The 24,414-nt window shown below is 42.9% G+C and overlaps 1 protein-coding gene across 3 annotated transcripts in view; it reads right to left on the bottom strand.

Moving 5' to 3' along the window:
* Fam193a (family with sequence similarity 193 member A) overlaps nucleotides 1-24,414 on the bottom strand; it is a 122,566-nt gene that overhangs the window by 7,280 nt on the left and 90,872 nt on the right. For all 3 annotated transcript variants that reach the window (XM_051165016.1, XM_051165018.1, XM_051165017.1), the window contains 6 exons: nucleotides 18,081-18,279; nucleotides 16,893-17,183; nucleotides 14,192-14,474; nucleotides 13,306-13,489; nucleotides 10,761-10,991; nucleotides 8,663-9,530 (listed from right to left, as the gene is read on the bottom strand). In XM_051165016.1, the coding sequence (XP_051020973.1) occupies nucleotides 8,663-9,530; nucleotides 10,761-10,991; nucleotides 13,306-13,489; nucleotides 14,192-14,474; nucleotides 16,893-17,183; nucleotides 18,081-18,279 (2,056 nt within the window). The remainder of the gene's footprint in view (nucleotides 1-8,662; nucleotides 9,531-10,760; nucleotides 10,992-13,305; nucleotides 13,490-14,191; nucleotides 14,475-16,892; nucleotides 17,184-18,080; nucleotides 18,280-24,414) is intronic.

Raw genomic sequence — 24,414 nt, 5'->3', positions numbered from 1 at the left:
AGCACTACATGTAAATTGGACATGGTAGAACATCTCTGTAATCCCAGGCCTCAGATGTAGCCAGGAGGATAAGAAGTTCAAAGTCATTGTCAGAGTAGGATATCTGTCTGGGCTACATGACACCCTATCTCAAAAATATAAAATAAATGAGTATTTATAAAAACCTTAGTATAAAAAGCCATATTTAGTACTGGTAACAGTTTTTCCACAGCATATTAAAATGCAAATGTGACTCAAGAACTTTCAATCTAATGGAGCGATACATTTACTGTCAATGAGCAAGACTGTAGGAGATGGGAGAGGGCATGCTGAAGCTGTGTTCCACTTATCAGAGGATCAGGGCGCTGAGAAGGCTTGTCCTAGCATTCCCTAAAGATGCTGTACTCTGACAAAATAGAAGCAATGGAAAATGAACAAAGTGAAGAGAAGGAATGGGAATAGCACAGTAGAAAGTAGAATCAGCTCACTGGCGGTTAGAGCAAGTAGGAGGTGTGCTGACTGCCCTGAAGGAAAATAAAGCAGGGTGTGAGAAAGAATGAAGACAATGAGACACTAGGGCACTGAAGTAGTAATATAAAGACATCTACCACAGCTGGCTTACAGTTTAATCCCACAAATCCATACTGAGGTTTACCTCCTATATAAGTGCTAGAAGGTGGGGCCTAAAGGGCAGAGCCTCATGAATGACTCTCAGGAGTCAGCTCTTTCTTGAAAGGTCCCAGATAACTTATCAAGAGTATTCATTCTGGAGCCGGGCGTGGTAGCACACACCTTTTAATCCCAGCACTCGGGAGGCAGAGGCAGGTGGATCGCTGTGAGTTCGAGGCCAGCCTGGTCCACAAAGCAAGTCCAGGACACAGAGAGGCTCTGTCTGGGGTGGGGGGAAGAGTACTCATTCTGAGGGCTGGAGAGATTGCTCCCGTTGCCTTTCCAGGAGATGCCAGTTCAAATCCCAGCATCCATGTCAAGCAGGTCACAGCTGCTGGTAACTCCAACTTCAGGAGATGCAATACCCTCTCTCTCTTCTGGTCTCTGCTGACACTGGCAGGCAGGCAGGCAGGCAGGCAGGCACTCGCGCGCGCGCGCGCACACACACACACACACACACACACACACACAACTCTAAACAAAGCCAAACCAAACAGAACCAAAACAGATGGAGGGAGGCTATCCCTCCATCTTCCTAGGAACCGACCAGCTTTTCTTGGGACTTTTCTGCTCTCCCTGGCAATAGCACAAGGCCAACAGAGAAAGCTGTTGGATCTTGCACTTCTCAGCCTCTAGAACTGTGAGTAACACTAAACCCCTTCATCAACAAATGACTCTGTTCCAGGTGTTTTGTTATAGTAACAGAAAAAAGATTAAGACAAACATATGAGTATAAAACTTCAATTCTTCCTAAGTGCCAAAGCTTAAAAATAACAGTGTTGAAGAAAATATTGGAGGAAAAAAAATATTTACAAGATACTCAAAGTAATTACAAGATCAATGTAACAATGAGGCCAACTATAAAGTTATAACAAATATGTGGTGGCACACGCCTTTAATCCCAGCACTTGGGAGGCAGAAGCAGGTAGATCTCTGAGTTCAAGGCCAGCCTGGTCTATAGAGCAAGTTGCACAGAGAAACCCTGTCTCAAAACCAACCAACCTACCCACAAATCTACCAAACCAACAAAAAACCAAATGTGAATGGCTTTAACTCACCAAAGAAAAAAAATTTCTTTTCTCCCCTGACTCCTAGCCCAGACAGGGCCCCATTATATAATCGGGGCTAACCCTGGAAGTGTGTGGTAGTGCATCTTAAAATTTTAGTTATTCAGGGAATTAAGGTAGGAGGACCTCAAGTCTGATGCTAGTCTAGACAACTGTGCAAGATCCTTTCCTACCACAGACACCCCTCCCCCCAAAAGAGTAGAGATGCACCTTAGTGGCAGAGTGCTTTCTGCACACATATCACAAAGGCAAACATACATCTGTTGGGGGATGATCTGATGTATTTTGATGCTAATTACTGCTTGCTGTCTGTGTGACCCACCTTTTGCTTAATAAAAAGCCATCCCACCTGGGCAGGACAAAGGAGATAGGTGAGGGAGGGGTGGGGGAAGGGAGAGAGGAATTCTAAAAAAAAAAAAAAAAAAAAAAAGAGAGAGACAGCCACGAGAAAAAAGAAGACAGATCTGAGAAGTGGAGAGAAAGACTTCCATGGGTTAGCTGGAGGAAAAGCACATGGCCGGTGGCATGGATGGAAAATCCAGCCCAGATGAAGAACATTAACAAGTATCTGGAAATTATAGATGAGAGGTAGCTTAATAAAAGTTATTAAAAACAGATGGCATGGGATTAAGGTAGGGATCCCATGTCTGCCCCACTATGAGAGGTAGTTTAAAAGATTGATATCTGCCCTGTCCCAGGTTAACTAAGGTGATTTTAAACTATAACAAGTGTCTGTGTCTTAATCGTGAGCCAGGCCTATAGGTAATATAGAGAATTTGAAAAACAATATACATCTGTATCTCAAATTCACATGAGACAGCCAGAAAAGCTGACACACACCAGCTCTGTTCTAGTTAGGACTATAGGGGGGTCCCACAAAGGCCATCGTAATGGAAACTACGGAAGTAGGAACTTCAGGGGAAAAGTCAAGTCACTGAGGAACACATTCTTGAAGGGATGGTGACTCTATGACCCCACATCCCATCTCTCTGTCTCCCAGTCATTTTAAGTTGAACTGTCATCATGTGCTGCTTCACCACAAACCCCAAAGCAATGGAGCTGACTACAGGTTAAACTCTTAAAAATTTTGAACAAAATAAGCCTTCAAATAGTCTGTTCTAATAGTACAAAGCTATACATTAGGTTGTAAATGGAGTGATTTAAACATTTCAGGAGAAAGAATTGTCTAAACACTCTAACCATAATGGAGTGGGGTGGGAGTAGGGGGTGGGAAAATACCTAGAACTGAAAACGAATAGGCCTCCCACCTAGAAACTCAAGCTGCCAATATACTACCAGGTGAAAGTGAGAGAAAAGTCACATAAAGCCAACAACATGGAAACCATAACGCTTCTAAACAAACAACCTAGTTGAAAAGCCATCTGTAAGACCACAGTGCCAAGTGTGGAGACACTAGCCTGTGATCCCAGTACCGAGGAGGAGGAGGCAGCAGAGCTAAAAGCCAACTGGGCAACATAAACATAGTAAGTGTGCAGCCAACTTGAGCTCCCTGGTAGGACCTTGTCTCAAAAAGAGTCTTTGGGATACAATTAAAGTAACGATAGTGATTAGTGGAAAACTCCAAGTGTCAAACACATTTATCAATAAGTATGGAGGAGGGATGAAAACAAACTAAATTTCTTTTTCTTCTTTCTCTGTCTATCTCTGTCCTCACCCCACCCCCACCCTCTCTCTTTGGAGACAGTCTTTCAGTCTTTCTTCATAGCCTCTCGAGCTCACAGAGATGCACTTGCTTTTGCCTCCAGAGTGCTGGAATTAAAAACACGTGCCATCATGCCTGACCCCAAACTAAATTTCTAATTTAAAAAGTTAGAGAATAAACAAGATAACAAACTAACAACAAAACAAAATCATATGGAAAAAATAAAGGTAAGAGCAGAAAACTGAAGAGAAAAAAAGGAAAATCTGACTTAAAGCAGAAACAACAAAACCTAACAAAAGGCACAGATCACTAACTTAAGCAAAATCAGAACACAAAGTGAGAGATGGCAAGGAGAAAATAAGTGTAGGTGTACAGGTCAGATGTCAGGACTACAGACAAAGAGTGCAAGTTCAGCCTGGGTATACAGTACGGGCCACATAAGAGCCTGCCCTGAGCAAGCATACAAATGTCAATGTACTTTGCAGACAAAGTATACAAAATTTACTAAAGAAAAGTAGTTTTCCAATATTAACCTCATTACACAAAGAAATATGAAAAGATTTTCATGGGAATAGACAGAATTCCATCAAGCTTCTAAAGCCTTGACAGTTACAATGCAGCCTAAAGGTGTTCCAGAACTGAATATGAGGACACTGAAAATGCTCGCTAATTTCTTTGGTTGGAATTGGATGGAGTGGGGATGAAAAAAAACAAGCTAAATCTCTTTTTCTATTTACTTATTTTGGAGACAGTCTTTCTACATAGCTTTGGCTTGAACTCACAGAGATGCATTTGCTTTTTTGCAAGACTGAATTAGATTTATAGAAATATTGACACCCCCACCCTGCCTGTGCAAATACAGCGAAGTAATTAAAAGCAGCAACAAAAGGGAAAGTTACAAACCCATGAATTTCAAGACTATAAAGTAACAACAAATAGAATCTCAACCAAAGAATATAATTACCACAAACAAGTGGTAATTATGACAGGAATTTAAAGTTGGTTTAATGTTAGGAAACTAAAACAATAACACTATTATGAATAGGACTGAGGAGAAAAAATTTAATTATCTCCAAAAGACCAAGGAATAAATCTTGATAAAATTCAACACCCATTCCTCATAAAAGCATTCATGAGTCACTGGCTGCTGTCCTAGCATTAGGTGAGATAGTGAAACTGCAGCCCTAGAGACGGCATCTCAGTTAAGGTGAGAACACTACACCATTTGAGGAAGAACATAATTAAGATAAAACAAGAAGAGGTGCAAGTCTTGGGAGAGACTTTGTGTGCTGTGGTGCACACCTTTAATCCCAGTGCTGGGGAGGAAGAGGCAGTCAGGTCTCTCTGAGTTTAAGGCCAGTCTGGTCTACATAGTGAATTCCAGGCCAGCCAGAACTACATGAGACCCTGTCTTAAAAAACAAAAAACAACCCTCCACTCCCTGTCCCCCAAACAAACAAGACTGCCAAGGCTGGAGAGATAGCTTAGTGGTAGGAAGCACTGGCTACTCTTCCAGAGGACCCAGGGATTCAGACAAGTGCTACCACTCCCACCACCCCACTGAAATCCAGAAAACCTTAAGGATATATTTTTAAACCTCCATTCCGCCAGGTGTGGTGGCGCATGCCTTTAATTCCAGCACTCAGGAGGCAGAAGCAGGAGGATCTTTGTGAGTTTGAGGCCAGCCTGGTCTACAAGGTGAGTCTAAGACAGCCAAGGCTACACAGAGAAACCCTGTCTCGAAAAACAAACAAAAGAAATGAATGGGTTTTCTAGATGCACACCTGTCAAGACTGAATAAATGAAATAAATAATTCAAACACATGTAGAACCAACCACAATATTGAAAGTTTCCTACATTAGAAAGATCCCAGAAATAGATGGATTCACTGTCGAATTCTATCTAAATTTCAAATAACTAATAACAATACTATTTTAATTATTCCATAAAATTGAAAAAGAAGGCTTCCAAACTGTAAGTCTAGTATCACCTTGATACCAAGACCAGATAAAGACATAATAATAATAAAAGAAACTTACGAGCCAGGCATGGTGGAAGACACCGCTAGTCCTACTAGCACCTGGGAGGCAGGGGCTGGTGGACATCTGGGTTCAAGGCCAGCCTGGTCTACAGAGTGAGTTCTAAGCCAGGGATACACAAAGAAACCTTGTCTTGAAATGAAGCAAACAAACGAATAAACAAAGAATTAGAAGAGTGGGGCTGGTGCGTAGCTAGTTGGCAGAGGGCTTGCTAGCATGAACAAAGCCCCAGGTTCAGTCGCTGCAACTGCATAAAATAAGCATTGCAGTCTACACCTACACTCTTAGTACTTAAGAAGTGGAAGCCGAGCCGGGCGTGGTGGCGCACGCCTTTAACCCCAGCACTCAGGAGGCAGAGGCAGGCGGATCACTGTGAGTTCAAGGCCAGCCTGGTCTACAAAGCGAGTCCAGGACAGTCAAGGCTACACAGATAAACCCTATCTCAAAAAAAACAAAAAACAAAAACAAAAAACAAAAAACAAAAACAAAAAGTGGAGGCCGAAGGCTCAGAAGTGCAAGGTCACTCTAAGATACACAATGGCAGTTGGAGGCCTGTCTTTATAAAAACAAAAAACAAAACAACACACAACCAAACAACGAGGGGGGGTAGACACTGCATGCCTGTGTGCAGGGAGAGAGCATATCAGTCACCCCTGACTACAGACACAATATATCTATTTCAGTGACTGACAAATGCTTGAACAGTGAAGCAATTTAGTAAAACAAAGGATGTAAAGTTTACACAAAGAAAACAAGTTTCACATAACCAATCAGGCTGCACTGCCTAACAGGCAATTTGAGCCACATATGTTTTTAGAAGCCAAATTTTAAAACTTAAAAAGAAACATTACGGTATTTTTCAGACTATAACACGCACCTGACCATAAGACACACCCAGTTTTTAGAGCAGTAAAACAAGAAAAACAGTAAAAACAGAAATCAAACCATAAGGCGCACCCTAGTCCTCTCCCGCCCCACTTTGGGGGTTGGGGAGTGCATCTTACGGTCCAAAAAGTATGGTATATTTAGTAATAATTTAATAAAATTTAACAAAATGCTATTTCAACATGTAATTAATATAAGTGTATTGTGGTTAAGGCTATAGCTCAGGGTACAGTGCTTTTCTGATGTGCACATGCCATGGGCTTCAATCCAGCACTGGAAACTAAATACACTGAGATCCTTCACTCATTTTAAAATTAAATTCCAGAATACAGTATACACACTTCATAGTTGCACTCCCTTAACTCACATTTCAACTCACTTTAAGTTATACTGGAGAGCAGCAAAATATTAAAAAGAACAACTAAGAGGTGAGAAGAGCCCCTGAAAAAACTGTAAAATACAGAGACTTCAAAAATAACAGTCAGAGCCAGAAACACAGAAAAGGACACGAAGTCCAGACACATGAAAACCTGCTTCAGAAGGACAGCACTGTAGGCCACAGGGGCAGGATGAGCTTCCTAATAAATGTGCCAAGACAACTGTGTAACCACTTGGGAAAAGAAAATGACCCAAGCCTCATCATACCCAAGAATAAAACCACACAAACACTAGAGAGAAATGTGTGTCTTCCCCCGTAACCCTGGTGTCAGAATAAGGCTAACAATTACCAAACTCCAAAAGGAAGACAGACTGGTAAAATGACTACATAAAAACAAACAAGAAAACTTCCACACCACCGAAAAATTGAGTAGTAAATCAAGCCCACTGAAACTGGGAGAAAATTTTGGAAATGCTGAACAGACATAAAAACTCAAAACCCTAATTTGTAAAGATTTCTTAAAAACCAAGTCTTAAAAACAAAATAAACAAACAAACAAACCCAAACCCAACCAAACAAGAAAAAGGTATGTGCTGGGTAGTTTTATATGAGCTTAACATAGGCTGGAGTCATTTTTGGAAGAGGGAATCTCATTTAGAAAATGAGCCCATCAGAATGGCCTGTGGTGCGTTTTCTTGATTGATGGGGGAGGGCACAGCTGACTGTGTGGATGGTGCTACCTCTGGGATGGTGATCCTGGGTGCTGTAAGAAAGCAGTCTAAGCAAGCCAGTAGGCAGCACTTGTCTATGGCCTCTGCCTCAGTTCCTGCCTTGAGTTCTTCTCCTGACCTTCTTGGATGGCAGGCTACAAGCTTTAAGGTAAAATAAATCCTTTTCTCCAAGTTGCTTTTGGTCATGGTGTTCTATCACAAGAATAGAAATTCTAATTAAAACAAGATATGAATAGAAAATTTACAAAAAGGCATAAAAACAAACTTTCTGTAGAAGTTTAACGACTCACTGTAAGTTAGAAGGAAATGTCTATGAAAACCACATTGAGGAGGGATTCCAGCTGAGGGACTGGTAAAAGCTACAAGGCCCAGTATGGTACTCCTGGCTGGGTGTGGTGGGTCAGCAGCACACAAAGTGGCTTGCAGGAGAGCATCCTGAATGGCTGGGGAGTGTGGAGGCATCCCACAATGCAACAGTACACGTGCTATCTGACCAGCACTGTGTGAAATTATAAAGTTCTGGGAACAACCCAAAGAGAATGGTTGAAGAGGTTGCAGCATATTCCAAACAACTGTGAAGAACAATTAGAAAGAACAAGGAAGAGTTCTTTAAACATAGATGAAATGCTTCGTAGAATAAACTAGTTTAAAAAGAAAAACCAGCAAGAGGCAACAACATGCAGCATATGTTACCTTTATGTACAAAACAGAAAGTTCTTACTTCTCCAGAGTGTAAGAACAGAAATTCTGCAACTACTTTCAAGAATGTTCTAGATCTGTGTAAGTCAGTGACCATGTGAACAAGTTCTTAGTATCCAAGAATGTCTGAGAACACACACCAGGCACTGGAGTATCATGGGAACTCACTGTGACATAGGCATCCAAACTTACTGTTAGATGGGAACCATCAACACAACTGTATTACAACTGGGTGAACATAACTTCAGTCCAAGCTGACCCAGGATGGAAGGGATGTTACAGCGGCCACCTTCCTTACTCTCAAGATCTGTACCTGTGTATTCAACTAACCACAGATCAAAAACACGTAGAAAAAAAAAATATTGTGCACTTTTTATAGGTTTTTATGTCTAAAATTATTTCAAAATAATAATGTAGCAACTGTAAGTATTAGTATTGGTGGAAAAGTCACAGATGAGCAACATCCCACCTGTACAGCCTGTAGAGAGCTCACACACACAGAACACCACCAGCCAAGGCTGGAAACAGTTCCCTTGTGATCTTTATTTACCAATTGAACTGCTGGTTCTTTCTCCTTTCTTCTTTTTATTTTTCTTATTCTTGCCCTTGGGCTGAGGAGAACTGGCCAGAATCAGCCTGCCATTCTGCAGTAGCTGGCTGGGGGAGGGTGGCTCAGGAGCGACAGTGTTCAGCTTCTCCTCTTTGATGTGGCTCAGATGCTTTTTGTTGTTGTTGTTGCTGTTGGCTTTCCTCTCCTCTCTCTTCTGCTCTGTGAGGAGAGCAAGGTCAATTACTTTAGGCTTTACCTCTGGCTGGGCCCGGGGCTTAGGCTGAGCCTCTGTGGCTTTGGGAGGCTCTATGGGCTTCCTGGCTGGCTCGCTGCTGGTCTTGCTACTCTGCTTCAACTTTTGTTTGTTGTTTCCCTCTTTGTGATGATGCATCATGTCCAAGAGAAACGCAAGTGGCTCGTGCTGCTTCCCATTGACTTCCTTGGGTAGCAGAAGCTTGGAGTCTCTGGGGTCCACGGGGTCTGCAGCATCCCCATTGGCTCCAGGCCCTGGCCTGGGCTCTGAGTGGTTCATGTGTCTGGAAGGGGAGTGAGATGAGGTTTCTGGTTCTTCGGTTTGTTCTAATGAGCCATTGGGGAAGTTTTCAGAGTTAGAGATAGACTCTGTTGCTGCCTGGAAATTTGGAGCAAGCATGTCCAACTTGGAACAGTCTTTACTTGGCCGTTCCTTTTTCTTCTTTTTTGCAGCTCTTAACTTCTGAAGCTCCTGAAGTCGCTGAAATTCCTCCTTGAAACGCTGCTCTTCATCTTCTTCCTCTTCATCCTCCTCCTCCCGCTGCTTTCGCTCCTCTTGATGATGCAGATGCTCCCGTGCCCTGGCCTCAGCTTCTAGACGTGCCTTCTCTTCCAGCTACCAATGAAAAAAGAGAAGATGGCTTAAGACCATGGTAAGAACTCTAAAACTTGACAGGGCTACTAATGTGGCTCAGCAGGTAAAGGCACTTGCCACCAAGTCCAATGACTTGATTTGATCCCTAAGACCCACATGGTGGAGAACCCTAAAATTTGACCACTGACATACACAAATCATGATGACCCCCTCCCCACACAAATAAATGTAATTTTTAAAGAAGTCACTCTAAAACTAGAAATATCAACTATATATTGGAAAATAAACTTTGAAGAGGCAGTAACAACTAAAAAATTAGATGTACCTAGCTGCAATTATTTCACCCAAAATAACCGTCAGATCTCACCCATCTAATGAACATATGCTTACTTTAGACTCAGAGCCAATCAAAACAGCTGATGTGCTGTGTGTGTAGCACCTAGAAAACCGACACCTCTTTGTATGGATGGCAAGGAATCAGCTTACTGACTGACTGAGTTTCTGACAAGCTTAGCTGCCTAGGTGAGAACTGAAGCTGAAACATGGATCTGCATAAAGAAGACACAAACAAAATGTGTCCAAAAAATTAAAAGTCCCTTCCCATGCTAGCAGACAAAATCTCAATACATGCTCAACTGTACAAGGGCAAAGGGCTTTCAGAAATACTCAGAATCACATGGCAAACTGGCCCTGGTGCCTTTCTGCTTTCCAACCTGATGAAAAGAAGTTTCACTAAGTGAAGAGTTCATTTTAGTAATCATACCAGAGACTAAGTCCTCACAGCCCAAACCTGAGCAAGTGGATGTCTACTTTTTAGTGACATGCTATGCCCTCTGGGGAGGTGAAAATTGCTCAGAAGTTTCCACCAAGGACAGCTGCCCAACCTTACCCTTTGTAATACTGATATACTATGAACAAAAATGTGGGCGGTCTAGCTTGGAAAGGGGCACGCAGGCACTGTGGGCTGGAGCTCTGTCTCCTACCAAAGGCATGTCTTTATTCTCAGCTTCTAAACCTCTCAGAGACCCATCTACCTGCATCACAAAAGCTCTTCCTTCTGTTTCTTTGAAAGAAAGGTTCCTACAAAAGTGGAGGCTCTGCTGTCCTGTCGTCGGCCAGGAAACCCTGCATGAAGTCTGCTACAAACTCACTACTCTGGGAGAAGACATAAAGTGAAACAACTGCTAGTTCAGGCTGTGCCATCTGAGTCAGACCAGGGTTCTCAGAGACCCCCGCAGGGCAGTGACTTACCTTTCTCTGCTTGTGCCTTGCTCGTTTGGCTGCCCGACTACTACTGACTGGTTTGGCCTCTGAGCTGTTTATAAACTGTAACAAATCCTCCACTCTCCGATGGTCAACTACACCCTCCCGTTCTGAGATCTGCTCCATTTTCTTGGGTTGTTCTTCCTTCCTCTTGGTCAGCCGTAAACGAAGTTTTTCCCTCATTTCTGCATAATTTCTACTTGTTGGTGCAGCTGGAGGCTAAGGTAAAAATATAATAAATTAGGCCTCATGGTTTTTTTTTTTTTTTCTTTTTGGTTTTTTGAGACAGGGTTTCTCTGTGTAATAGCCCTGGCTATCCTGGAACTCACTCTGTAGACCAGGCTGTCCTTGAACTCAGAGATCCACCTGCCTTTCCTCCCAAGTGCTGGGATTAAAGGCATGTGCCACCACGCCCAGCTAGGCCTCAAGTTTTAATAACATTGAACGTAATAAATTTCAGAATATCTCTCTAAAAAATAACCTGTTTACTCCAAAATTAGTTACTATATACTTACATACTAATTATAATACTTAATACATATATAGTACTTAAATATAATTATTGTAAAAAAAAAAAAAAAAGAAGAAGAAGAAGAAGAAAATATTATGAATGGCAGGGAAAAAAGCAAAGCCTAATTATCACCATGTAACCTAAAAGCTGAGTTTTGGTAACTACTACCTTCAATCGGTATACATTTGTGAAAATCTACCAAAATATATACAAATTAATTTATTTAAGCCGAGAAGCAATACACATATTTATATGTCTATTTTTACTTAGTACAGTGGGATTATCTTCCCCTCCACCAGAGCTGGGTACCAAACCAAGAGTTTTGCATTGGCTAGGCAAGCGTTCTATCACTAAGCTAAAATCCTAACTCTAGAATTATCATTTGATGCTGGTAAGCTCTGTACTGTATCTCTTCATGAATCTTTACTTTCATTTTCAGAGCTACAAAGGAAACAAAAGGAAAAACATCTGGTTTTCAATCCTACTGGCATATTCCTTACTATTAAAAATCATACACAGGCCAAGCATAGTGGCACTTAGGAGGCAGAGGCAGATGGATCGCTGTGAGTTCAAGGCCAGCCTGGTCAACAAAGTGAATCTAGGACAGCCAATGATACACAGAGGAACCCAGTCTCAAAAGACCCTTAAAATTACACAGAGCCAGGCATGTGGCATTCTGTAATCTCAGAACTCAGGGAGGCAGAGGTGGCAGATTGCTGTGAGTTCGAGGACAACCTGGTCTACAAAGCAAATCCAGGACAGCCGAGGGTTCAAACTACCCACAAACTGCATGAGCCAAATTATGGTGGGTATTAATTAACAACCTACTTTATCGATTATTTGAAATCTCATAAACAGCTAGGCACAGTGGCACACGCCTGTAATCCCAGCAGGGGCAGGCAGATCTCTGTGAATTTGAGGCCAGCTTAGTCTACAAAGCAGGTCCAGAGAAACCCTGTCTCGAAAAACAACAAACAAACAAACAACATCTTATAAGCAAATACAAAGATGCAGCAATAGGCAGGTGGCTTAGTTCTGTAATCTCAGCACTGAGGAGCCCAAAGTATAAGAGATGCTGCAGGTTCAAGACCAGCCTGCCAAGTCAGCCTAGGATATGGAGAAAGACCCTGTCTCAAAAATCAGAAACAAACCAACAACAACAACAACAACAACAACAACAACAAGAAAAACACAGTGATAAAGAGAAAACTTGTAATGAGTGATGAAATCCTGTTTCTTTAGCTAAGTACACCTGGAAGTACCTATAAAAGCTCATACATTTATATAGTTTGATCATATTCATCCTATTATTCTCTCATCTTTCTTATATTCCCTCTGGACCCTTTATTTCCAACAAGCTCCTTCCAATCCTACTTTCATGTCTTTTTAACAAAACAACCCACTAGGGGGCTAGAGAGATGAGAGATGGTTCAGTGGTTAAAAGGTTTATTTCCCAGCACCCACATGGCAGCTCACAACTGTCTGCAACTCCAAGATCTGACACCCTCACACAAACATACATGCAGGGGACAACACCAATGCACATAAAATAAAAATAAATAGTTAAAACAAAAACCCACTAAGGGGATGGCTCAGTGGTTAAGAGTACACACAACTCTTCCAGGGAACTAAGTTCAGTTCCCAGCACCCAGCTCACAATCATCTGTAATTCCAGTTCCAAGAGATCAGCTGCCTCTTGTAAGCATAGGCTCTTGCACTCACATGAACACACCCACATATACTCACACCTACACATAATTCAAAATAATACAAATAAATCTAACATACAATTCTTTTTTCTTTTTCAAGACAGCATTTCTCTGTGTAGCCTTAGCTGCCCAGGACTCACTTTGTAGACCAGGCTGACCTCAAACTCACAGCAATCCGCCTGCCTCTGCCTCCCCAGTGCTGTGATTAAAGGTGTGCACCACCACGCCCAGTTTGACACACAATTCTTGCCAAAGACTTAGTGAGTCAAACAATTGTTAGGTCATAGTACACTGACTGCATGCACTTACTTACCCCGCCATGTCCAAAGAACTCACAGTAGCAGCAGTCACAGTACTTGCCCTCCTTCTGGTTGGTGGAGGTTGAGGTGCTGGAGCTATGCTCGGAGCAGCTGTCCTCATCTGCACTCTCATCCCCATCATCCTGCTGCGGGTCATAGACACCATTCTCACAGCGGTGCCCTTCACAGTCAGGGTCACTGCAAAACCACACACAGCTCATCAGTAAGCAGGCACCCTGTAGATACTAATTATTCTGTGTGCCCACCTGCTGTTCTACTCATTTTTCAGACTAAGGGAACAAAGAGAGCTCATGGCTCTGGGTACAGAGAATCATATGTCATCAGCCAAGACAGTGCAGGCTCAGTTAGAAGATAGGGCAGACGCGTGCTCAGTAGTCACTGGATGGACACATGACTTTTCTGACTTCCTTAAGACCAATGGTTCCCTAATGAGGGTTGTGAGTGCCTCTAACAGGTAAGTTCAAAGGTAAAAGAAATGATCTTTTATTTAAAAATCAATCAAACAAACAAAACCACTGTGCGTGGTATTAGTTTCAGTAATATGCATCCTGTAAATTTTCTGTAGAGTCTATCCAATGTACAGCAAATACAACTTAAAAAAACAAGCAAGGCACACCACACCCTTAATACCACCAGTAAGATAGTCAGCATCCCTGACCCTAGTCTTGGCAGCTGGGCCATTGTTCTTTCCTCTGAAGAACTAGAGGCTGAGATTGAGAGTGGAGTCTCTCCCAACTCTGTGGCCTTGGCCTCTGTTGGTGAGGTCCCTCTCTTTTGTACTGGATTTATCACCTGCCTGGACTCAGAGCACAGTCTGTAGCTATGTTAGAGCAGCATGGCTCCCAGCCTCCTCATAGGAACCTGGGCTCTATGGCTCACCTGCAGACACTGGGAGGGGCACTGACGGAGCCATCTGTCGTGGAGGGCGGGGGTGCCACAGGGGTAGGACAGAAGCTCTTGCGTGTGTCCACGAACCCAGGGGCTGTGGTTGCAGTTTTGGGGAATGATGGGGCAGCAAGGTTTGGAAGGTGAGGTGTGGAGGCTGAAGAGAGTGCAGCAGGAGACAAGGCTGGGAGCGGGGCCAGGCCTGTGGGGCTGTTCCTTGGAGCAGCTGGTGCTGAATGTCTGTGATCTTCTTTGTTGAGGCCATGAAAAACATCACCTGCATGTAGAGATACAAGAGAGACTGCCACTGGCTGAAGAAAACAAACATGCTGCCTTTAACTACATTTCTTTACCCTCTTTTTTGTTTTTGTTTTGTTTTTTGTTTTTTTTGTTTTTTGGAGACAGGGCCTCTCTGTGAAGCCTTGGCTGTCCTGGACTCACTTTGTAGACCAGGCTGGCCTTGAACTCACAGCAATCCGCCTGCCTCTATCTCCCAAGTGCTGGGATTATATGAGTGTGCTACCACGTCAGGCTTTTTAAAAAAAAAAGGGGGGGGGGCAGGGAGGATGTTCAGACCTAGAGAAACTTTGAAAGAATAAATTAAAGAATGCCACCTGTTCATCTTCAGCCTGACTGGTCACATTTATTTCTCACATACACACACCAGATCTAGTCCTGATATCTATTGTAAGCTGTGCTCCAGCTTGAGCTCTTGAGACAATCTGTGCTTTCTCCATTGTGGCCACAGCCTACAATAGACGCATTCTCATTCTCATTCTCTCTCTCTCTCTCTCTCACACACACACACACACACACACACCTGGCAGTATAATCTTTGGAAGGCTGAAGCAAGAGGACTGCTATGGATTTGAGGTCAGCCTAGACTTAACATAAAGAGGGAGGCAGAGGCAGGTGGATTGCTGTGAGTTCGACGCCAGCCTGGTCTACACAGTGAGTCCAGAACAGCCAAGGCTACACAGAAAAACCCTGTCTTGAAAAACCAAAACCAAAACCAAAACAAAACAAAAGAGACCTTGTCTCATCTCTCACCTCCCTAAAGAAAAGAAACACTCCTTTTGATGAAATTGTGTAGGAGATGGACCTGTGGGCACGCCAATGGAGGATTATTCTCATTACTTTAACTGCTGTGGGAAGTCCAATCTTAATTGCAAATGGAACAGTTTTCTGGACAGGTGAATTTGGACTACATATTCTGAAGTCACTGAACTGAGCGTCTGTACGCATTCATGGCTCTCTGCTTCCTGATTATGGATGCAGTGTGACCAGCTGCTTCACTGAGTTCCCTGGCAAGATGGATATAACCACGTCCTTCTTAAGATTGTTTTTTCATAAGAGGAAAAGAAACAAAAATTCTCCCTGATTAAGCTGATCTATATCGGCCAATAGACTGCTGACTGAAGCGTAATAACTTTCTTTCTACTCTATCTATGCTTCCGTAAAGAGGAGTTTCTCAATCTTAGGAGCCCCTTTGAACACCACCAGGGATTCCTGACTTTGAGTGTCAAGGTTCATCACATTCTTTTTTATGCCCTTCGGAAAGGACAATCATGATTCTAAGAGGTACCAACCAGCTCCCACACATTTGCCTCAGGTTTCTATAAACATATATTTGCTTTGAGCCCCTTCTACTTGCCCATAAATAATTTGTATGGGTGCTAGCATGTAAAAGAAACTTTTGTTCTCCTGGCTCAACTGTTGTTTGGGATGATTACTGCCTCTTCCTGCTAACCTAGTCCTAGTCCTGGAAGCTTCTAGCCTCCGTACAATCTAATCTAGGCCTAGAATGTTTTCCACCTCTGAGACTTACTGCTTAATAAGCTCACCCTTTCTTCTTCTTACTGAGCTCTGGGCTGTTTTGGCTCAAACTCCTCTCCAAGCAGATTTATTTAGTCTGGCTTTTCTTTCAGTCTCTGAATTTCTCTGCTTGGTCTCAAACTAACTCCAGCAATCTACTCTAGTCTCCTGGGTCCTGGCTTGTTCTACTTTCACCTGCGTCTAGCTTGTTGTCTTTCTCTGCAACCCATCTCTCTATTACTGTCCTGGTAAACTGCCTCTCTTTCATTCTGTGTTGCTCCTATAAGCAGCTTCCCTTTCTTCTTTGTTCTCCTCAGAGTTGGGTATATCCTATTCTGTCAAATCTTTCTCTGATGTGTCACTTTTTCTGCCACTCAAACATCACTTTCAAACATGGATGCTTCCTTCTACAAACTATCTTTACCTTCACTGTTTGAAATTAAAGGTATGCCTGGACCCAAACTTTTCTTTACCTGAAACTATATTAGGCTGGCCTTGAACTCAGCTCTGCTTGCCTCTGTTTCCTGGATTAAAGGCCTGTTTGTATTCCAGCCTGATCACACAGACCTAGAAGGTCTTTGGATGTGATCTCTTGCCAGAGCAGGCATGTTCTGACTTAACATTCCTCTACACAAGCAGGCTAATCTTGTTGGCTTGCACAAATCTTTTTGTTCAGCAGTAGCTGTGCCCAGAAAGCAATGATCTATGCCCATCACAGAAGACAAAGGCTAAAGGCAAGACACAGAGCTCAGCAACACAAGGGTATTATTTTGATAGCAGCTAAAATTCCAACCTGAACACAAACACCTAGAAAGGCTGAATAGTACCAACATGGGTGGGTGTAAAAATTGAGAGGCTGTAAGGCTCTCAGGGTCCTTACCTATGGAAGGTGGTCTTCTGGATGACACCTTGAACTGACTGCTGCTAGACTGCACTGTGGTGGCTGTGCATGATACAGAGGATGTAGCTGAGGACGTGGCCATGGCGACTGTGTTTGCCATGGCAACTTCATTTGCTTCCATAAAAGCATCTTGGAAATTGTACAAACACTTCTTCTTTGCAGCATTTTTCTTCTCTTTCATGTCTGAAACTGCAGGAGCTTCATTGTTGGGTGGAGGTGGAAGGGCTTCAGGTCTTGCTTCTGAGAGCACTGGCCCTAATATATCACTTCCTTTGGAGAAAATGGGAAAATTAAAATCTCTAAGAGAAATAGCATTTAGCAAAAATCTCCTAAAGAACATGCTGACACTGGGGCTGCTACTGAAGTTAGGAATCCTCTGAGATGATGCTTTTGTTCTAGAGAAGGTTTATTGAGCACCTATTATGTGCCAATTCCTGTGCTAGGTGCTTTCCAGTGTCACTGAATGCCTTGAAACCCATTTTTGAGGTTGGAAATGTTATTCCCATGCTAAAGATGAAGAAACTGAGGCTTAGAAAGGCTAAGCAACTTGCCTAAGGTCACACAGCTAGAAATCCCTACAAGTATAGATAAGGATGTCAGGACTAGCTTCTGTTCTGAGCAAATTCAAGATTGGGTAGGGGGTGACTGACCAGGGGCTCTGCCCATCTGAAGACAAAGAGGTGTGGGTATCAACTCATCCCATTTGCCCCTGGAGCTAAGACTGAAGTGATAGCTGAGCCTCAACAACTGAGGCAGCTGAGGGGAAAGTGCTTGTTAGAAGGGAGAGAGCCCTTTAGGGCCAATACAGAAATCACAAATAGGAACTTGAGTCACAGCATTCAAGTGGATGTGTTACAATCTCCCTGCCCCCACGCACTGAGCTGAGGTCTGGTGGTCATCACTATTTGAGAACTACAGGCCAGACACAGACCCTGAAGACTAGATCCTCTGTGGCTGGGCAGCATCTTGTGGCTCACTGTGCTCGCAGGTAGCACGGAGCCAGTGTTAGCTCTGTGAATCAATGCAGCAGACGCCATCAGTACAAATGTGGAATGGTGGGTAGGATGCCAGGCCCCAGGGCCTCCCAGGGCTGGGGAGTGCAATGATGACCATCTTACTTGGCTCAGGGTATTTAAAACCTTAAGAAAGTTTTAATGAATTCCTTACCAGAAATTGTATCTGGCAAGAAAGTGCCAGGGTTCCAGTTCTTATCATTCATCATTTCTGATTCCCAAAGACTTATAAATTTAGAACTATTCCAGTCTGGAGTGTTCCCAAAACAGCTCGGGTAAATATGGTCTTGAAGAGATGCATTGAATGCCTGAGGCTTATTTGTGTGACTCTGAACAGGTGCTGGCGGTAAAGCCTACAAAAAAAAAGTTCTAATCACATATCAAAATTAATATTCTGTATACCTGTGTAGTTCAACCACAGACAGACAATTTGTGACTGAAACCGTGAAGGGTATGCGTCCCACAAGCCGATGTCCATGGGGAGCGCATCTCACAAATACTGGAGTGGAGGTTTACTTAGGACGGCTGTACATATCGCTTAACCTTTAACCAAGGGTCCCTGATGCCTTCAGACAACTCAGCCATTTCTAACATTCCTGTCTAGTCACACTTTAAATGTGGTTCACACACATAAGAGCTGTTCTGTGGCTTGGTCTCTTTAGACACTGTACTGATCAACACTGTCAAATCAGTTTAGAAGCACTGATAACAATGGTAACGTTTTTAACTCTCAACTCTTAGAGCTGTGCAAAGAGAGCAACACAGATCTGAAGAGCTAGAAGGATTTTGGCTGTGCTGTGAAAATGCGAGGCTGACTTACTCCCGTTTCCAGGGAGTGAGTCATTCCAACTTCATCAGCAAACTGGCCTGAGAGGCCAGAGAAAGGGAGTGGGATACAGTCAGTGGGCCAGTCAGCAATGCATATTTACTAAGTGCCAAGTTGCTGGCAGCTCTCTTCACTCACCTGGGTGCCCTAGGGCCTTCTCTGCTTGATACCTTAGAAAGTCCTGGAAGAGCTGTGGCATCCACACAGCTGCACTGTCATGCTGGCCTCTACATTGGGATCTTGGCTTCATACCAACCAGTCCTTTTCCTTACAGCAGTCTAAGGGATCTTTATTTAGAATGCTGAGGCATCTTTCTGCTATTTTTCAGATCACAGTCCTTCCATATCCCATGATACCTTAGAGAAGTAAAGACCATCTCTTTCTGCTCAGCAAGCCTGGGCACACAGATCTTTCTTTCTGGACTCCACCTCTCCAATCTCTCCTTTTCTCACTTGCTCATTTGTGTCCAAGCTCTGGAACCTCTTCACGTACATGCACTCCCAAGACTCAGCCCAGATGCCACCATCCCAGAAAAGCTGCCACTGTTTTGTTCTGGCTATTCAGGATCCAACCCAGGACCTAAGTGAGCCTCCCACTTAAGACCTTGGGATCTAGCTTCCTCCTACTTCACCTGCCATAATAGAATGCAACACTGACTTGTAGCCTGGTATTTTGAGGTCTGCCTTCTCCTAAATCAAAGGCACCTCATAAGAAAATGGGGCATTAAGATCCTGGCCCTGGCCAGGTGGTGGTGGCACATACCTTTAACCCCAGGACTTGGAAGGTAGAGGCAGGCGTATCTCTGATTTAGAGGCCAGCCTGGTCTATAGTGTGAGTTCCAGGGCAGCCAAGACTACACAGAGAAACCTGTCTTGGAGCCCCCCCCCCCCAAAGAAGCCTAGCCTTGTACCCCAGCCCTGGACAATTCTGTGTTATTTTGGTAGAGTCAAGCATTACTGAAATGAGTGAGTGGACCACGCCCTGGGCAAGCCACAGACCTTGCATTAGGAAGCATTATCATACCTGGTGATCCTACTCTTTGTAACGCATAAACGATCACTAGATTCTGCAGACTCCAGTGTGAGGGCTTAAGGGGAATTCCCAACTGCAGGTGATGATCAGATGGAGGAAAAAAGGGGAAAATAGAGTCTGAGGATGACCCATCAGATGTGGACAGTAGAGGCTACAACAGAGGTAACTGTTTGATTACTATCCTGAAGAGGAAAGGGAGCCATAAAGGTGTCAAGCTAGGAGAAGACAATCTGGTCAGTTTGCTAGAAAGGTCAGCTGTGGCAAGGATGTGCTGAAGCTCCTGGTTAGGTGATGAGAAATGATGATATAATGGGTAAAATTGGTAAGGAAAGAAGGGGGCTGGGAGTGAACCTGCAAGTACTCCCTGGCTTTACTGTGACAGCATGGTCAACAAGAGGTAGAGAGAAACTCTCTGCCTCCCTTTTAGTAGCTGTGTGACCTCAGACATAGCACTCAATCTTTTGTGCTTTAGTTTTCTCAACTGAAATCCAGAAATACCTGCCCCAGAGTTTTTGGTGAGTACACTGCCTGGCCTGCAAAGAAGCATTTGGTGAGGGTAAAGACGGATTCCTATACTTACTAAGACTGTGCCATAGCCCACCAGCTACACCCATTCTACCATGCAGTCCATGGGTATAGCACAGACCGTCCTCTAACCTGGAGGACTCTGAGAGACTGGAGGTAGACTGGAGATAGACAAGCAGAACAAATGTTTGAGATCTAAAAGTGTTGGAGACAAGGTAACAGGCCTGGATGGGTCACTCAAAAGCAAGAGCCTAACCAAGCTGTTTTGGCATGGGAGCTCCAGGGAGCGAAAGCAAGGAAAATAATGAAACTACATTTTAATAGACAGTTGGTTCCATAAAGTAATAAAAAGCTACAAGGTACCAGGCTCAGATTGGCTGATAAGAACAGGTAATTTGGCAACCTTTGGCTAAGGGGCAGAAATACCTGCCCAGCATACTTTAGCTGGCTTGCTAGCCTGGGGTGTGAGGTGAGATCTAAGCTACTTAAGAGCTTCCTGAGATTCTCCTTAGACACAGCTGCACACTGTCTGGCTTCCCTCTGGTCCCTTATCTTTACCACACGCAAGTCTAGACTTTTGTTCATTCTTTCCACTGCCCTCTACTTGTGATGACCCTGTGCTCCACTAAGATCTGCTCTCCAGGGTTACTTTCCTACCCTATGTCTATCCACAAGTTACAAGAGCCATGCCAAGGTGTTCTCTCTGTTGTGGCACAGGGGCTTGAACCAAATGCCCTGTGCATACCAGGCAAGTGTTTTACCACTGAGCCACATCACAGGCTTGCCATAGCATTTGATATTTTCTGATGATGGTTTTCCTTCTCTTTTGAAAACACTGACCAGGATTAACTGACCTGGGTATTCCTAAAATGCAGCACAGAGCCTGGCACATACTGGGTGTTCAATAAATGATTGCTGAGCATAGCTTAGTTTAGAAGACTAAGGGGCCCAACAGCCACACTCTTACATATTTTACTTACATGCTTCTTCCAAAGCCCACCTACTCAAAGAGGAGGCACAGTTGTAGAGACTGAAGGCAAACGTCAAAGAACAGGCAACAAAAAAAGCTGTATTTTTTTTTCAATGATTTTATACATGATGCCTGATGACTTTAATAGTGTTCCTTCTGAAAAAAGCAGCTGCCTGTAAGTGGACCATTAAGGACTCTGCTTTATAAGTACACCAGTGATTAACCCATGTAATTAGACTCTTCACACACATTCAAACCTTCGATTAGCAGTAATTTTTAAGTGTTCTCCAATTTATAACAAAAATTAACTGGTGAGAAAGAAAATTTGCCAGTCACTATGGCACATGCCTGTAATCCCAGCACTTGGGAGGCAGAAGCAGGCAAATCTCTGTGAATTTGAGGCCAGCCTAATCTACAAAGTTGAGTACAGGACAGCCAAGGCTATACAGAAAAATCTTGTCTCAAAAAAACAAAAATGAAAGAAAAAGTTGACACAAATAGTCTGCAATTTTGTTTTTCTGAGATTATTCTTTTTTTTTTTTTTTTTTTTTTTTCCCCACCCCTTCTGAGATTATTCAATAGCTCCCAGGGATGGTAAAGAGGCAATAAGACCTTTGTACTGGCACCATTATTCTGAGACTAGAGGAAACAAACATTACCCCTAACATAAAGCCCACGTAGAACATCACAACAAAACCCCTATCATGAGCTATTTTCCACACTCCATCTCTCCCCAATGCCTGATCTGAATTGAAAGGGAAATAATTAAACTGGCTATCTCAGAAACCATCCAAGCATGGAAACAATCGAGTTAAGTATACTTAGAACACTGAAAGAAAACCCACACACATAAGACTGTGCACTTAGTACATTAATCCTTTAAAAGTGAAGGAGAGCTGGGTGGTGGTGGTGCACACCTTTAATCCCAGCACTCAGGAGGCAGAGGCAGGTGGATATCTGAGCTTGAGGCAGCCTGGTCTATAGAGTGAGTTGCTAGAACTACACAGAAAGAGGGGCGGGGTGGGGGAGGTGAAGGACAAATAAAAACTTCAAAAGTAGGGCTGGAGAGATGGCTCAGAGGTTAAGAGCACTGGCTGCTCTTCCAAAGATCCTCAGTTCAAATCCCAGCAACCACAGGGTGGCTCACAACCATCTATAATGAGACCTGGTGCCCTCTTCTGGTGTGTAGGCATACTCTAGAAGAATGCTGTATTCATAAAAAACAACAACAAACAAACTTCAAAAGTATAAGGAACTAAATGACTCTCGTCAGGCAGAAAGAAAAGTAGAGGTCAGATGGCAGGGTCCACATACATAAAGATCATAAATAAATACATGAAATATTTTTTCATATTCCTAATTCACGTGAAGTCAACTGTCTGGGAGATCAACTCATGTACCGAATGCTATGTGGAAAAGGTGGAAAAAGGAAAACTACTTGGGCCATGTATAGAGGGCTTAACAGTGTGATCTCAAAGGGAATTTAGTTAATGAACACTGTGAAATCCAGGACAACTGCAAAACAGTTAAATGTAAGTATTACAAATGTATCAAAAGATATTCAAAAGTGTAACAGAAGACTTTGAAAATGAATATAAAACAGCTACATAATTGATAATCCAAATAATGAAAAACTTACTCCTACCAGTGACGTTTCATAAAAATAGAAAAAAGAAATGATATGAAAACGTCAATGAAAAACAGAAGCAGAAGGTATAAGAAACTCAACTAACTATATTTATCTAAGACATCCATAAAAAATTTTACTTTTCTTACTTTTAATTATGTATTGGGAGGTGGGTGCATTGGAGTATAGATACCCACAGAGGCCAGAGGCATCAGATAACCCTGAAGCTAGTGAGCCGCCCAATGTGAGTGAGTGCTGTAACTTGAACTCAGGTCCTTTGGGAAAGCAGCACATACTCTTATCCCTGAGCCATTGGTCCAGCCATAGACACTACTTTAAATACCTAGAAAGTTAAAAGTGAAGAGACAGATCGATCAAGATGGCTCAGCAGATAAAGGTAGTTGCTGTTAAGCTTGAACATCTGAATTTTGATTGCTGGGACCCATATGGTAAAAGCAGAGAATGGACTCTATCAATTTGTCCAGACTTCTACACATGTGACATGATACCTAGTCCCCTACCCACCTAGTAAATAAATGTTTAAGAAAAATAATGCCCGAAAAAGTCAGAAATCAATGGATGATAGACCCGCCCCCCCAAAAAGTGTGAGATAGAAAGCAAAAGTAAAGGATGAAATTTACATTATGGCAACATCAACTTCTATTTTTTTTTTTTTTTTCTAAAGCTAGGCTTGCTTGAAAGACGTAAGGAGGATGACTGAGTTTGTGACACATCCAGGAAAAAACAGCAACAATAGACCTTGTCTGTCCAAATAATAATCATCATAATAATTAGGGTGGGATAATGAAAGAGAATAAATTAAACCAAAAGATCAGGGACTAGAGAGATGGCTCACTGGTTAGTAGTATTTTTTTTTTTTTTTTCTTTTAAGGTATGAATTTGACTCCCACTAACAATACTGGGCATCTCACAACTGTCTTTAACTTGGGTTCCATGGAATTCAATACCCTTCTCTGTACTCTATGAATTCATTTTCATTCTCTCCCTCACCCCCCCCCCCAACTTTTTAAAAGATTTTTAAAATTTTTAGTGTGTGTGCACGCGCACCTGCGCTCAGTGGCCAAGAAAGGGAACTGCCTTCCCCTAGTCTGGAGTTTCAGGAAGTTGTGAGCTACCTAACATAGATGTTGCAAACCAAACTTGGGTCCTCTGGAAAAGCAACTAGCACTCTCAACTACTGAACCATCTTACAGCTCCAAGTAAGATAAATTGTAGATGGATGGATGGATCATTCTTTGTAAAGAGGAACAAAATTGAGACTAAACAAAAGAAAACAAACAAGCAAAAACAAAACAAAACCCAAGACTCAAATTACCCAACTCATGACACAGCATTATAGGTGTAGTAGTCACAGGGCTAGAGACAGAACTCAAGTTCTGCATGTTTAGCATGCAGGGATTAGGCCCAAGGGTCAATCCTCAAGAGTTGAGGTACATTTCTATCAATTCTATTCTATACAGGATTACTAACCAGTGCCAGGCTACTTA

The sequence above is a fragment of the Acomys russatus genome, chromosome 22, assembly GCF_903995435.1.
Source record: "Acomys russatus chromosome 22, mAcoRus1.1, whole genome shotgun sequence".
NCBI classification, from domain to species: domain Eukaryota; kingdom Metazoa; phylum Chordata; class Mammalia; order Rodentia; family Muridae; genus Acomys; species Acomys russatus.
This window is presented reverse-complemented; position numbering and strand designations above follow the sequence as displayed.